The sequence below is a fragment of the Chaetodon trifascialis genome, chromosome 2, assembly GCF_039877785.1.
Source record: "Chaetodon trifascialis isolate fChaTrf1 chromosome 2, fChaTrf1.hap1, whole genome shotgun sequence".
In the NCBI taxonomy this organism is placed as follows: Eukaryota; Metazoa; Chordata; class Actinopteri; order Chaetodontiformes; family Chaetodontidae; genus Chaetodon; species Chaetodon trifascialis.
Window position 1 is genome coordinate 32504524 of NC_092057.1, and position 16652 is coordinate 32521175.

General features: G+C 40.8%; 1 protein-coding gene across 1 annotated transcript in view; it reads right to left on the reverse strand.

Moving 5' to 3' along the window:
- Positions 1-873: 873 nt before the first annotated feature.
- Positions 874-16652, reverse strand: part of LOC139339223 (zinc finger protein Xfin-like) — a 93658-nt gene continuing 77879 nt past the window's right edge. The window contains exons 9-13 of the mRNA XM_070974736.1: positions 14916-14997; positions 9714-10494; positions 5085-5157; positions 3916-4348; positions 874-1606 (exon numbers count right to left, since the gene is read on the reverse strand). Of these exons, the coding sequence (XP_070830837.1) occupies positions 894-1606; positions 3916-4348; positions 5085-5157; positions 9714-10494; positions 14916-14997 (2082 nt within the window). The 3' untranslated portion in view covers positions 874-893. The remainder of the gene's footprint in view (positions 1607-3915; positions 4349-5084; positions 5158-9713; positions 10495-14915; positions 14998-16652) is intronic.

The window sequence follows — 16652 nt, forward strand, 5'->3', positions numbered from 1 at the left end:
GGGAGGGAGCTCCTGGCTATGGAAACTCCTGGGGGACAAAAGGCGCATCAAGAGGAGAAAAAAACTCAAATTTTTATTTTTTAAATCGTCCACAGCAAAAAATTCAAATTAATCGAAAAAAATCAATATATCATCCAGGTCTAACTGTCAGTTTTGATTTTCTCCATTTCCTCTCAGCACTCCTTCAGTTTCTTTTCAGTTACTTCATTTCCTCATTTCTCCACAGAGGTATAGGTTTTTTCTTAATTGTTTTTGTTAAAAGAGGAGCCACTGAGTCCAGCGTTGACTTCAGATTGCTGTTAAAACTGTCAACGATAAAATCACAGGGTGCTGGTAAAATCTCTGCAGGAGTGCTCTGTAAAATCTGGATAAAATTTGCAGCCACTTAAGGAGTTAGGTAGCATTTCCTCACTGTTCTCACTGGAGCCTCCCGCTGATTAAAACTGTTGATGTTAAAAAACACACAGTTGTGGTCGGACACAGCTAGATCCACAACAGAGGACACACCCATGGACAGGCCATAAGTTATGACCACGTCCAGGGTGTGCCCCCTGCTGTGGGTTGGCTGCGTTACGTGCTGTTTAAAATCCAGACAGTTTAAGAGGTTTAAAAATTCTCTGGATACTTGGTCCGAGATGTTGTAGATGTCTAGATTAAAATCACCAGTTATTAAAATCCTGTTGTAGGTGGTGTGAATTCGCTGATAAAAGAGGATGAATACTGGGGTGATCTGTAGACTGTTATGCAAAGAATAGGAGGGCTGCTAAGAACAAAGGCATGGTGCTCAAATGATGTAAAACTGTTAAAAGGAACTGCATTTGCAGACATTGTAATTCTTGTGATAGATGCAGTTCCGCCTCCTTTTTTTGTCATCTACAGTCTACTCTGTGAGCTCAGCCTAGACCTAACCCTCCCCTGGCCTGTGGTGCACAGCCTGTGGCTGACTGCTGGTGTGTCCTCAGGTTGCAGATCCAAGCAAAACTCTTGCCACACTGGTCACAGCGGAACGGTTTCTCCCCAGTGTGAACTCTCTGGTGCTTCTTCAGGTTTCCGGCCTCTGAGAAGCACTTACCGCAGGTGTCGCAGCAGAAGGGTTTCTCCCCTGTGTGGACTCTCTCGTGAGCTTCCAGATTAGATAAACCAGAAAAAGCCTTGCCACAGGCTCGGCATACATAGCTCTTCCTGCGGCGCTCGCTGGGCACAATGCTGGCAGCCTGGCTTTTATTGTGGCGAGCCAGAAGGCAGGCTTGATGCTGTGCAGCAATAGCCAAATCAATGCTGGACAATGCTGCTGTAGTTCCCCTGACAGATAAAGCTGACTGTAGAGCTATTGTGGAGCTCATAGTCTTGCTGGTTGAGCTGATGCCAGAGATACTTGTTTTATCAGCACTGTCTGTGTTACTGACAGCAGCTGTTGTGGAGGACAGTTTGCTCTGTGCAGAGGGAATGCTGAGTTGTTGCTGAGAGATCCTGTTGCTGCTGCGATGCTGCTGCAGCAGCTGAGTCTGTGCACTTCTTATCATGGCTGTCGTTCTGCTCCATGGAGGCTGGGAAGATGGATCCAGCATCCTCAAAGGTATGGATACAGAATTACCTGCTGACAGGGCTGAGAGCAGAAAAAACAAGGTGTAAGCACAAATTCATGACACCATTCTTTCTGAATGACTGAGACATAACACTGGGCTTTTCTGTCCACATTCTACAACCCCAATTCCAAAAAAGTTTGGATGTTTTGTAAAATTTAAATTAAACGAAATGTGATAATTTGCTAATTCTTTTTGGCATATGCTCAATTGAAAACAGTACAAAGACAACATATTGAAAGATTTACCTCATTAACTTCATTGATTGTAGTAAATATATGATTATTCTGAATTTGATGGCAGCAACATGTTTCAAACAAGTTGGGACAAGAGCAACAAAAGACTGGGAAACATGTGGAATGCTCAAAAAACACCTGTTTGTAATATTCCACAGGTAAACAACAGCATAATTGGTGATGGGTGTCATTATTGGGTATGAAAGGTGCATCATTGAAAGGCTGTCAAGAATGGGGTGAGGTTCACCATTTTGTGAAACACACTAATGTATAAAGCAAGGGGTGGGAACCTCCAGTTTCCTTGCCAACTATTTGATCCAGCCCGGTAAGCGATTCATAAGCACAAAAAGCAATTAGTTTTTTCAGCAATGAAGAAAATAGACAATATAACAGAGGCAGTGTAATGCAGGCAAGTTCTGTAGTGAGCAAGCTAATAGCTAATAAGCTGAAACCTCATTAAGAAGGAGAATTTGTGAAGGAGTGCCTAACTGTTACAGTGGAGCTGCTAGCACCAGGCAAAGTAAAATTGTTCCAAAGTATCAGTTTGTCTGGAAAACTGAGTGTGAAAACCCCTTCAGGCATTTGGTGAGAGGCTTCAGGACATGAAAAGTTAATAACAGAAACTGAATATATTTGATACATCATTTAATATGGAACCAGCTAATCAGCCTGACAATCACAGCATGAAAACCATTGAGCTGCAAAGCAACAATCTTCTACTGGGCAGATATTTTCAAAACTGTCTCTTGCTAATACTTGGCTAGCAGCAAGTCAAATCCATCTTCGTCACTACCATTTTTCTGGAACGTTTAGTAAAGCATTATCTCCATAATCAGCTGCTCAAATCACACAAATCTCCAGCTGTTTATATGTTTCATGATTGATCATGGTGATCCCCTGGTAAACTATGAGCTCGAGGGCACTTCTGTGGGCATAGAAGTTTTGGCTGGCTGCAGAGGTCCATAAAAATAACATATGCTTTCTTCCTATTTACTTCTCACGCAGTTCACATGAAAACTATTCTCTCCACTCAACAAATCAGTGGTTTTGATGGTACTTTGAGCTATTAGTCTGCCTGAGACTGAGATTAGCTGTGCTGCTACTTTTGAGGCTGATTAGATATGGATTGAGCAAAAGGACACTTAAGTACTTACACACTACTGATGCCTTGCGTCAATAAACAAAATTAATAAAAATCCATAAAAAGACACAGAAATAAACACATGCAGATCTACACTTGATAAGACATGATGCAAAGTAGTCTGGCAAAAAGGTGATCCTGGCTCAACTTGTGTCGCAGCAGTCCATCATCTGTCAACACATTCAAATACATCCAAGAGCACATACCAGGTAGAATACCTGGTAATGTGTTCAATATGTTAAATCTACTGTTTACCATAAAAAAGTCAAGATGGAGGATTATTATGGCTGCCATAACTTCCCAGAGCTGTAAAATGCTGCCTCAAAGGAGTAAAAACTACTGTGCATCTTTGTGAGTAATAAGCCTTCAAACTGAACTTTTTGTTTTGTAATCTATCTTCTAACTGCTACCTGTTCCACCACACCTACATTTCTATTTTTTCTGGTCTGTGAAAACTTCAAAGTCCACTTTATACTCATATGTATGAGTAATGGAAAACATCTAAATTCTATACACACTGTGTTTCAAAAACACACATCACTAGTGACATTTTAATGCAGTATCTGTAGTTTGCCAACTGCAGATGCCACCAGAGTGGCCTCATTGAAAACCTTGGTCCTTACTGTTCGTGATACGGTGCCTGATCAGCATTTATTACATTCTAGAGAACATTTGGATCAAGAAGATCCATTTTGGAAAAACACCATTGGTGCACTCAGCCAAAACAGACAAACTGATGGATTTTCAAATCCAAGCATTCATCTAATCAAGTCATTAAAAAAGTCTCTGTTTCTATCCCTACCTTGACTATCCTGAATGTCATTATCTTTATTTATGTTTTTGTTGCAGCAGTTGTCAGTGCCTGACATGATCATTTCTACGAAACAACAAAAAACAGAAACATAAAAACAGTGACACAGGAGGTCTCTACAAAGGAAAACAGATAATCTCTTACCTTGTGACACTGATGGCTGGTTGTGAACTCTGGAGCGGTTGGATGCAGAGGAAAAACTCTGCCCTCCACTCATCCTCATTGCTGAGGAAACTGAGCCTTGTTGTGTCTGAAGAACATGTTGAGGTTGTGATTCAGTCTCTACAATAATAACTCCATCCTGGTCACACCCTGCTGAGTCATCAGTGGTGAAAGAACATGAAGGGCCACTGGAGGCTGATACAGAGTCATTATCAGGAGCCCAGCGGGTGAAGAATGTCTCCAGTTCAAACAGAGAGTATTCAGAGGTGAGAGGGTTGTTCTTACTGGATCTCTGCTGTCGTGCATTGGGGCTGGCTGGTGTGTTGGTGTCTGGTACCGTCAGCTGGACTGCCACTATACTGCTGGGGTCTTGTGATGTTACAGAGGTTGACTGGTGTGTTGACTGGTGTGCTGACTGGGGGGGGGGGGGGGGGGGGGGGGCATTGAGCAGACAAGAGATGTATTAAAATAACATTAATATTAACACCTATCTAGACTAACGACTCGCATGATAGCTGGGCAGAGCTATGAGCATGCAAGAGGATAAATGCCCAGGACTTCCCATCTGTCAGAACTGAAGAAGCCTTTTGGACGAGAAGTGAAACGTCTTTTAGATCCACAAGCAAGTCTTGTTGCCTTGGGAAGCACTTAGAAATCATCTACCAGTGCACACAAATATGTGCATGTGGAAATACCATGTAGCATTTATGTAGCTGCAAAAAATACACCCACTTGTAGATTTTACTAATGAACATGTATCTTGTTTGTTTATCTTGCGCAGTATCATGAGTTACATGCTCAAACTATTTTTGGATGGATGCAGTCACTTCATTGAGGATTGTTATCACCATGGAGTCCCCCTGCAACCACAACTAGTCATTTTTACTGATTAATCACACAAGAGTTAACATGTTAATTAGTAAGCTTCAGAAGTGTTGGAAGGTGTATATTTTCACTTCGGACAAAGTCAAGCTCGTTTCCTTATGGTTTAAGACTTTACGCTAAGATAAGCTAAACTAACATGTCTGTGAATATTCTCAGTCATCCAGGTGATGGTCATCCAAGGAGGGTTGAATCAAGGGTGACTGGAGTTGGTTGTAGAAACTTGAAAACATCTCCCCTCCCATCCAAGGGGTCTTTTCAGTTCTGACTGGTGGGAAGTCCCAGGTATTTAACCTCTGTGGTGTTGTATCAAGGTCATTGAGACCACTTGGGTGTGGCTGGCTGTGTGAATGACAGTTGTTAAGGTTGTCCCATAAAGCCAACTGCAAAAAGTTGTTAAATCTCCAGGAAAGGGATGGGATTTAACAGAAACAGAGACAGAACAGATTAGGTTGAAGGTATGGGCAGCCCTCTCCAATGCAAAGTCACGCCCTTTTATTCAGGAGAGGAAGACTAGGATGCCACTGAGCAAGGACCAAAACAACCATCCTACCGGTTGATGAAGGAAGGTTCACGGTGGTCCTACACACAGTGAACTACCATACCAGGGTCTCCACACTTCTCAGCGACACTAATAGATATGAAACTCCGAAACAAGATCCCACCAGTGGATACATGAAAAAAGCCAGGTCTTCAACAGCTACAGGAGAAAACAATCATGAACAATATCACTGTCTGTATCCTGGAGAAGCCATCCCATGCATGTACAGTTGTGTTCAAAATAATAGCGGTCCCACATCACTAGAAAGATAAATCACTGTTTTTGTTAGAATTTCAACTTCTACACTGAAAGTAAGTTTCTAGAAGGTTTAGTAAAGGTATAGAAAACCAACAGACCCAACAGGCATGACGTGCATGCTGCTGATTCTGTGAAACTGAATCATTAACTGAAAGGGGCATGTTCAAAAAAATAGCAGTACTGAGTTCACTTAGTGAGGTCATTGATTCTGTGAAAAAAATTGGTGTTTAACAGGTGGCTCTTATTTAAGGATCAAGGCAACTGACGCTGCATATGCTGGCTGTGCATTTGTCCTTGAAAAACAGAGTAAAATGGGTCGTTCAAGACACTGTTCAGAAGAAGAGCGTTCTTTGATTAAGAAATTAATAAAAGAGGGGAAAACCTATAAAGAAGTGCAGAAAATGATAGGCTGTTCAGCTAAAATGATATCAAACGCTTTAAAATGGCAACCAAAACCAGAAAGGCGAGGAAGAAAAAGAAAAACGACTATTCGAATGGATTGGAGAATAACCAAACTGGCAAAGGCTCAGCCAATGATCAGCTCCAGGAGGATCAAAGAAGATCTAAGGTTGCCTGTGAGTACTGTAACAATCAAACGACGTCTATGTGAAGCCAAGCTACCAGCAAGAAGCCCCCGCAAAGTCCCATTGTTAATAAAAAGACATGTGCTGAAGCGGTTACAATTTGCCAAAGAACACACTGACTGGCCTAAAAAAGAAATGGCGTAATATTTTGTGGACTGATGAGAGTAAGATTGTTCTTTTTGACTCTAAGGGCCACAGACAGTTTGTCAGATGTCCTGCAAACGCTGAATTCAAGCCACAGTACACAGTGAAGACAGTGAAGCATGGTGGTGCAAGCATCATGATATGGGGATGTTTTTCATACTGTGGTGTTGGTCCTATTTATCGCATACCAGGGATCATGGATCAGTTTGAGTACATCAGAATACTGGAAGAAGTCATGTTGCCGTATGCTGAAGAGGAAATGCCTTTGAAATGGGTGTTTCAACAAGACAATGACCCCAAACACACCAGCAAGCGAGCAAAATCATGGTTCCAGACAAACAGCATTCAAGTAATGGAGTGGCCAGCACAATCCCCGGACCTTAATCCCATAGAAAACTTGTGGGCTGACATAAAAAATGCTGTTCATGAGGCAAAACCAAGAAATGCAGAGGAATTGTGGAATGTAGTACAATTGTCCTGGGCTGCAATACCTGTTGACCGGTGCCAGAAGTTGGTCGACTCCATGCACCACAGATGTGAAGCATTTTTTTGAACATTATATTTCTTGACTTTCTGTAAAATATTATCAAATTCAATTACTTTTTCCAGTTTTCTTGCTTTGAAATAGAATGTGCAGGGTCCCCAATGCATTTGTGTTCATTAAAATACAATTTATTTGAAGAATTTTGACGTGTACTCACCTTTTTAAACACACTGCTATTATTTTGAATACAACTGTATATACTAGGGCAGTGTTTCTCAATTCCAGTCCTCGGGGGCCCCTGCCCTGCATGTTTTAGATGTTTCCTGCTCCAACACACCTAATTAAAATGAGTGGCTCATTATCGAGCCACAGCAGAGCTTGATGACGAGTTGAGAAACACTGTACTAGGGCATGGTCAGCAGCATTAACTCAGCATCAACTCAGTTGCTTACAACATTTCCAAACATATATCTACCACCATTGGTCAGAAACATGCCTCACCATATTCAAAAGTCCATGGATTTGAGAACAAGATTTGAGGACTGAAAGTGGACCCAGATAAAAACCATGGTAAGGAAAAGACTGCTTCAAGACAACAACAGAACCAACCTCAGCCCAGACCAGATTTGCCAAATGCTGCACCTCTGTCTGAACACCAACTACTTTCAGTACAATGGGATGTTTTAAAGACAAAAGCATGGCTGTCCCGTGGGATCACCAGTATCTCCCACTGTGGCCATTCTCTACATGAAAGAAGTAGAAGGCAGAGCTCTGAGCTTCTTCAGAAGAACAGCGCAGAGGCACAGGTTTAGATAGCAACATACTAAGACAGGAACTGTTCCACCCAAGACACTGCACAACCAAACCCAGGGAGGAGCAATGTACAGACTTGTATATCAGGGAAACTAAACAGAGGAAGGAGAAAGGAGTGGAGGAGGATTTGGGTAAAAGCCATTCCTCAGGTCTACAAACCACTTATCCCCCTCCTACAATATTGTCCTTTCATCCCTTCCAAGAGGATTTAACAACTTTTCACCATTGGCCTCATGTGACAACCTCTGCGACTGTTGTTCACACAGCCAGCCACACTCAAGTGATTTCAACGCCTATTAGAACGACCCCAGGGAGATGAGGAAGACCCTTGGATAAGATGCAAAGTGTTTTCACGTTTCTACAACCGAGTCCAGTTGCCGTTTTATTCAACCCTCCTTGGACAAGCGAAGCTAACCATCTCATCCCATAGGTATGAGATTTCAATCTACACATTTCACTCAGAAAGTACATATTTTTTAAAATGTTGAACTATTCCTTTAATGTGTTCTAATTCTTCTGACTGTGAGATTTAAGGGGTTAAGTGGTTAAGTAATAAAGTGGTTACTCCATTGATTGTTGTTTTTGTTTTTTGTTTTTTTGTTTTTTTTTTTGCAAAGACCAGATGGTGGCTTACATTACACCCCACAATACTGTCTGAAGGTTCACCCTGAGTGTGGCGGTACATAAATGTTCAATGTCCAAAGCAGAAAGGGGCCATTCTGTGAAATTTGTTGAAATCTAATTCTACTTGGAAGCATACAGACTTTCAAAGGAATCTGCACATATGATCATTATAAACTAGAGCAATGAACTGCAAAAGTTACAGATTTGACAATAATATTGTGTCACAATTTTGTTGTAATGTATGGTTTGAAATAAAAACACAAAATCACATGTTGAGTTTTTATACAGTGATTTTTAATGATTTACATTGCAAACTGTAAACATTGAGTTGGAGTTTACAAAATTGTGACACAATAGATAAGATAGCATTACATTTACAAGATATGTTTAAGCTACAATGGCTTTTACACAATTTACACTTTAAAAGAAGAGAATTATTCTTGTAGATAAAACAAAGACAAAATATGTGTTGGACTTCCTGTATTATTGAGAGCAAACTAAAAACATTTCCTCTGGAAGAACACTGATTAAAATGTACTAAAATGCACACATTATGACTGAACAACTCACCATTCTGCTCTGCACTGTCTGCAGTTTCTCCCTGTGGCTGTGATATTTTGTTTCTAGGCTTGTTTGTTCAGCATCTAAAGCTTCAAATAATTCAAATACAGCCCTGGCCCTGTAACCTTTGAATTACTGCCTGGGTCTTTTATTATAAGTATATTAGTAGATTTGTTATTGTCTTGTCATATACAAAATACCTGTACATCAGCAGTATCCTGTCATACTCACCAATCTGCTGCTCTGAGAAATATTGTTTTCTTCACATTTTATTTCCAATCACTTCCACTTTGATTACCATTTTTTAAATACACTGTTCAGTGAGTCATTCTACACAAGGTATATTCTAGGATGAGTTGTCTAAGTCTTGTCTATTATCTCTCTTGTTTTTATTTATATCACATTTATACTGTGTCTATATTATGGAGCCCAGCAGGAACGCATTTCACTGCCATTACCTTGATAATGTGTATGTGACAATAAAGCCTGAACTTGAAGCTACCAGAATTAATTCTTCAAATAAAAATTGTATTTCTGCAGGAAAGAGAGAGCACTTCCAGCAGAATGGTGAATATTGCATGACTGTACTGATGGATTTAATGGTGTGACAATTGTGTAGACATTGTGAGTCAATTGTGTGAGTCATTACAGTGTGTAATACCACTCCTAATTAGTAATGTTTAATAAGGACCAGCCTTTATTGTTTGCACTGGCTATTATTTGCCATTTTTATATTTCAAAATTTTGAGTCATTCTGAAAAATACAGAGATATTTGGTTTGATTGGCACTGTAGTCATCATCTCCAGTGGTGATTAGATAAGGCTGGTTATTTATGACTCTTTAGGGGTTTTTGAAATAATGACAGAGCATGTTAAGATCTTCATCTACAATTGTGGGTGGTGTCTCTTTTGGTGTTTTTTCAGGTTGCTGGGGTCAGAGAACCTCTCGGGGCAGAGCAAGCACTGGTACGGTCTCTCTCCTGTGTGGATGTTCTTGTGGATCTTCAGGTTCCAGAACTGGGAGAATTTTTTGCCACAAGTGCTACAGCCATATGGCCTCTCTCCTGTGTGAGTCCTGAGGTGGGATTCTAAATTTGCTAGGGAGCTGAACGCTTTACTGCAGAACCTACACAGGCAAACCCTCTTCCTGGGGATTTTCTGCTGCATATCAGCAGTGCTATAACTTCCCTGATTCTGACTTTGACTATGGTTCATTAACTGTTGAGAACCCTGTATTTGACCTAAAACCTGAATAGGACTGGACTCTTCTGACAGATTGATAACAAGAGGCTGCTGCTGAAAGGATTTGGAGGTGTGGAAGCCTCTAGAGCTTTCAACAGCCAATCCTCTTCCTGCTGAATTTTCAACATCCAATCCCCTTCCTGCTGAATTCTCAACAGCTAATCCTCTCACAGAGCCTCCAGGCTCAGCTCCAATGAGTGTGGTGGGCAGGTATGAGAGGGGGACACAGTGTGAGGATGGCCCTGGGAGGCTGTCATCATGACAATAACTACCTCCCTGCTTATTCCACAGCGAAGAATGGCCATAGCTGACCTCTGAGAAGCCACGCCCAGACTCCTGCAGGTCAGACAGCTGATTGGAGGAGATTTGTGTGGTTTCATCAAATGGCAGAACTGCTCTGTGGTCATCGGTGCTCGACTCCACCAACCCTGGGTACAAAAAGAGAGATACTGAGTGATTTTCTCTGTATCTGTTGGACAGGATTAAATGTAGCATTTTCAAGCTTTCCACAGGAACTTCTGGACTATTCTATTCAACAACAATTGAAGACAATGGCTGAGAGAGAGAGAGAGAGACAGCTATAAACTATATACCGGAAAAAATATGTGCAAGTGAATGGGTGGGTATCTTAAAGAAACTTACGATGCCACACTCTTGTTAAATTTTGCTGAGGAAACATTACGAACTGGCATGGGATGTGCACGGCCCATGACAGTGAGCGGGTGATTAAAAAGACGCAGGACACCATTGGTATGCATCTACCAAGTATCAGTGATATTAGTGACAGGAGGGGACTGTGCAGAGCCCAGAGAATACTTAAAAACAATATCCACTCCAGGCACAGTCTGTTCACTGTTCTGCTGTCTTGCTGGCAATACAGAAGTATCCCCTACTATACCAACAGACTACAGAGCAGCTTCTTCTTCCAGACGGTGAGACTCCTCAATTCATCCTCCACACTCCATCATAGTATTTCTTGTGGACATAACAGGACTACAGCTTGCCATTATGCAAGTCTGTGTTATTGAATGACAAACAAATGACTGGGGTGCAAACTGGTGATGGCCCAAACATAAAATACATGTACACTTGCAAATAATCCTATAAAAACAATAATATAAATATATATAGAGAGAGAGAAGTTAAAACAATAAGTAGAATAAATTTCAAAACAGATAAATAAGTAAAATCAATCATAACACTACACGCAAGCTACCTTTTCCTCCTGGAGTTGAGTAGGGAGATGGCAGAAGGAACAAAGGAATGTTTATATCTGTTTGTTTTGGCTAGTGGAAGTGTGAGCAGTGAACCAGATGGAAGAAACTGGAACCGATGATGTGAACAATCAGACAAGATAGATTCTGCTTTCTTATGCAGCTGTTTGTTGTACAGATCGTGCAGAGTTTCTTGAGCAATGCCAGTAATCTTACTACAGACTTTGACCACCTTATTAAGAACATTTTTCTGCTTTACCCTAAGTGATGAAAACCAACAAGTGAAAGAAAAGGTAATCACAGACTCAATAAAAGAGCGGTAAAACATCATCATCAGGGATGAATCAACCTGGAAGTTTCCTGAGACAAAATAGACGCTGCTGACTTTTCTTGTAGATCGTGTTAGTGTTACTCTCAATTGTCAGTTTATTGTTTGGTCCCTAAGTACTTGTAGGACTCTACAACTTCTACATCCTGTCCATCAATGACTGTGCTGTCGGGAGAGGGATGTGAGCGTCTAAAATCAATGCACATGTCCTTTGTCTTCGATACAATCAGAGATAAAAACGAATCCTGGCACCACTTTAAAAAATTATCAACCACAGGACCATGAGAGGTTGCAATACTGTTCAGCAGGCTCAAAATGACCGCATCATCCGCAAATTTCAGTATATGATGGTTTCCAAATGTACTACAGCAGTTGTTAGTGTACAGTATGTACAACAGAGGAGAGAGGACACAACCTTGAGGTGAGCCAGTAGATGTTACAGATAGATCGGAAAATTGTTCATTTACTCTCACTCTCTGTGTTCTGCATGTCAAGAAATCCAGAATCCAGCCGACAATACTACCATTCAGACTAAAATTGTCAATTAGTCTCTGGATTAGCAGATGAGGCTGTATTGTATTAAAGGCGGAGGAAAAGTCAACAAACAGCAATCTAGCATGATTGTTAGGGCTCTCCAGGTGCTTGTAAATATAATCTAGCAGAGTTAAGGTGGCATCCTGAACCCCCCTCCCGGTCCTATAGGCAAACTGCAGTGGATCAAGCAAGTGTTCAGTCAAAAGTTCAGCTTTAACCAATTTTTCAAATGATTTCATAACTAGGGAGGTCAGGGCTATGGGCCTGAAATCATTTAAGGATGTAGGATGTTTAATTTTGGCAGCAGGAACTATAGTGGCCTGTTTCCACAAAATAGGAACCTTCTGCTGAGAGAATGACAGATTAAAAATATAGTTAAAAATCGGTCCTAGTTGTTCAGCACAGATTGAGAGCATTCGACCACTAATTTTATCAGGGCCAGCCTTTGTTCTGGTTTTACAGTGTTTGAAGGTTTTAACAACCCTATGCACACCAAAAGGAAAAGCAGCCAGTTGATTGGGTTCCAAAATAGTGTTTTTGAATGTAGTTATTTCATTGCTAAAATCATCCACATCAAATCTTGATTAAAATTTGCTACTGTGCCAGAACCAGATCAGAGGTGAACCCATCTAAAGAGACCTTTTTCTTCACATTATCATTCAGCCCAACCATGGTCTTAATACTGTCCCACAAGTTGTTATTGCTCAGCTTGTCTTCAACGTTTTGTTTGTAACACAATTTAGCTCTCCTAATTTCCTGTTTAATTTCTTTTTGAACAGAAATAAGCTCAGAAAGGTTCCCCTGTTTAAAAGCCTGTTTCTTTTTATTTAACAACACTTTAAGATGTCTGCTCACCCATGGTTTGCTATTTGGGTAGGATTTAACAGTCTTTACAGGAATAACAGTGTCCTCGCAGTAGGTTATCCAGTAACTGACCACATCGGTGAGTTCGTTAATGTCACTGGAGGATTCAATGAACTCCTCCCAAGCTGTACTGTCCAGACAGCCCTGAAGAGTCATTTTGGCCTCTTCTGACCACACTTTGATGTTTTTGGTTGTTACTTTCCCTCTCTGAAGACATGTGATAAGATGGAATAAGGTGCACACAGTTGTGGTCGGCTGAACCCAGCGGAGGGAGTGGTATTGATTTATAGGCCTTTTTAATGGACCCATAACACTTGTCTAGGATCCCGTCTTTCCTGGTGGGACAAAGAACGTACTGATAAAAGTTTCTGAGAGTCTTATCCAATGAACAATGGTTAAAATCACCCAAAATAAAATTAGGAGCATCTGGGGAAATGGACTGTAGTTTTTGCACTGTTTGAAAAATGAGATCAGTGGCATTTGTCTCATTAGCCTTTGGATGTATGTAAGCAACAGTCACAAAAATCTGTGGAAATTCACGTGGGAGATAAACAGGGCGCATGGACAAAGAAAGCAGCTAAACATCCATTGTACATAGTCTTTCTCTCACAACCACAGTTTACACCAGCGCTCGTTTATATACAGGCAAACCCCTCCTCCGCATGACTTCCCTGTTATCACAGGCGCTCTGTCGGTGCGAAACAGGACCCCGAACCCGTCAATAGCCAAGCCACCGTCAGCGTCCTTCTCCCCGAACCAAGTCTCTGTAAAGGCCAGGATACAAGCTTCTTTGAACTCATGGTGGTGGCGAGCAAGAACTTGAAGTTCCTCTGTCTTATTGCGGAGGGACCGGGCGTTAGACAGGATAATTGAAGGCAGGGGGATGCGAGACAGATGTTGCCGTCTCATGCGCTCCCGCACCCCGCCTCTCATGCCGCGCTTCCTCGGTTTACACAGCGGAGCTCTGTAGTAGTCACCTTTCCCGTGGCTGATGACAATTTCCTCCAGGTCAGGGAAAACCAGGTCAGCCGGTGGACCGCTGTTCGCGTGGTTGTTGAAGTTGAGCAGGCAGTTTCTGGAGAATTGGGTTATCTTGTTAGGTGCAGGTGCCGTGAGCAGCGGGCGCCACGCAGACGCCAACACTGCTAGGAAATAAATCACGGCAAAATCCATTGTCACTGGACCAAAACACGTTTCACAAGCAGGCGTAGAGTTGAGATTGATACAAAACTAAACTAAACTGAACAAAACTAGCTAATTAACAAACTTAAGACTTACAAACTCCAACAAACTCAAACAAACAAAACAGACACGCTTCCCACTGCTGCTGGTCGCTGCATGCACAAGCGCCCCCAACCAGGAACTCTGTTCAAGTGACACTTAGAATTCTGTCTAAAAACAAATCTAAAATGTCAATAAAACGAATAATATTCCTGACATAAAAATACTGAGAGAAGTTTAGAAAGACTTAAGAATGCAGCCAATCAGTCAATAGTCAATCAGTCCTGTCTACTGCTAAAAGAGAAAGGGGGTGCAGGGGGGTATCTTAGGTAGTAACTAAGTTTACAAGAATTTGCCAATTTTTAAGATGTGTCATGAAACTAAACAGTTAGACTACATATGGACAGCTTTTCACTTTAGCTTGTTGTTAAACAAAACTGCTAACAAGCGCACTGTGCTTGTGTACAATGTATTGCACTTCATATCTGTATGATAAAATATTCTTACTGGCATTTTACTCACAATGGTTTTATTGCACTAATGAGCTGACCTGACCTGTTTTGAGGTTAAAAAAAAAAAATGTGAATTTGAAGGTGATAAGGTTGCACCTGTGAATGGCAGAGAACTCTGTGAATCAATACCTAAGTTCGATCACAGCTTCAAATTACAGATAGATGTGTCCACTCACCCTCCTGTATGCTGAGGCCTGTCTGGCTCTGCGTCTCCATCTCCTCCACCTTCACCAGTACCACATCTGGCTCCTCCTCCTTCTGCATATACGACAAAGACAGGGAATGTCAGATATTACAGCACCACAGACACACAGCACGGAAGCAATTTCATTACAAGAACATAATCAGGAGAGACATCATAAGATTTAATGACCAGAGTGGAGATTAATCCAAAGTAGAGGTGATATTAGCTTATAACAGACATACACATAGGACTGCACAGAGAGGTAATAATTCTCTTTATTACGAATTTTATTACACATTCCATTCATTGTTAATACAAAAGTACTGATTAGTACAGCTTTAATAACCAAATCAGATTTTTAAAATTGATAAGGATTCCTTAGTGTTTATGTAAAAAATAAAAATATTGATTGCTATACCATTATCAGCATTTTTTAACCTCTCAAATATCAGCATTGGCCTCAATAATTCAGTACTGCTCTAATCAATGCAGAGCTCCAAAAGCCACAAAGAGCTGCATGCACCAGAAATAACAGCAAACATTCTGTCATTCCAACCCTAGATACATTTATTTGAAACCCATTATGGCCCATATGATTAAAATTTTGGGGCACCTGTTCTAATGTTCCTTTGGAGAATTTAAGTCAAAGTTTAGTCTTCAGTTATTCATAGAGTACCATTTCTACTGGTTCAGAGGAACTGATTAAGAAATATTAAATTACTGATTCGAACCTTCCGTACACTGAGAGCACTTGTTTGTCATATTTGTCACTGTCATTCATCTTCTAGTGTTGTCTGTCAATAGGTTGCAAGTTTACTGTTGCATACTGGAGCAACGAGTGGAGAACAAAACGTGACCGGGAATGTTTAAACAAAGTGTCTTAAAGCTATAAATTAGGCCTGTTTTAAACACATTTTAGTTGATATTTTGGACATGATAAGGATTGTGTCTGACGGTGACAGTATGCCTTATATATACACAGTATGACTCAGTTTGGTTTATGGCCAAAAACAGGCCAGTGTGTACATTTCATTCTATAGAAAGACTCACATAAGAGATGGGGTGTCATGTTTGGATTAACACAATTATCACGTTCAAGGCTTCAGGATGTATTTTAGGATGTAGTAGATTAATTTCATGAAGTCCATTCTGCTATCCTGAATGTCAATCTTTCTTCATAACAGCAATGCAACTCTCTATTACATTCATCTGAGAGTCCAAGTCATGACAACTTTTTGAATAAGGGGATCATGAAATAAGACATTTCAGTGGTTTAAGCATATTTTATTCCATAAATTAAATGTTGCATACAAAATGTGAACAATTTCAACTGTAAAACACGACATGTGTTACATTTAGAATGGCAGTCCACTCTTTAACAATGCTCTTAAATGTTTACTATGAGTACATGGACACTTTTTTCATACCAAGTGACTAAATGCTGGCCAGTACTTACTATTTTGGACTTATTATTTATTCCAACCACAAAAATAACTGTGTATAACACACACAGTTTTTAGACTAAATCCTACTAACACCATTCTGCTTGCCCCAAATACTCGTGGATAAATCCACCACCGAAATTGGTCCTTACCAAGTTTATTGAAGTGACATTTGATAAAAACTACAGTGAGCAGCTGTTTTGGGACATGAGAGAGACTTCTTTTAAATGAAACTAAATATATATTTGTGAGGTATTTCTGAAGACCAAGGAGCTTGGAGCCAAAAG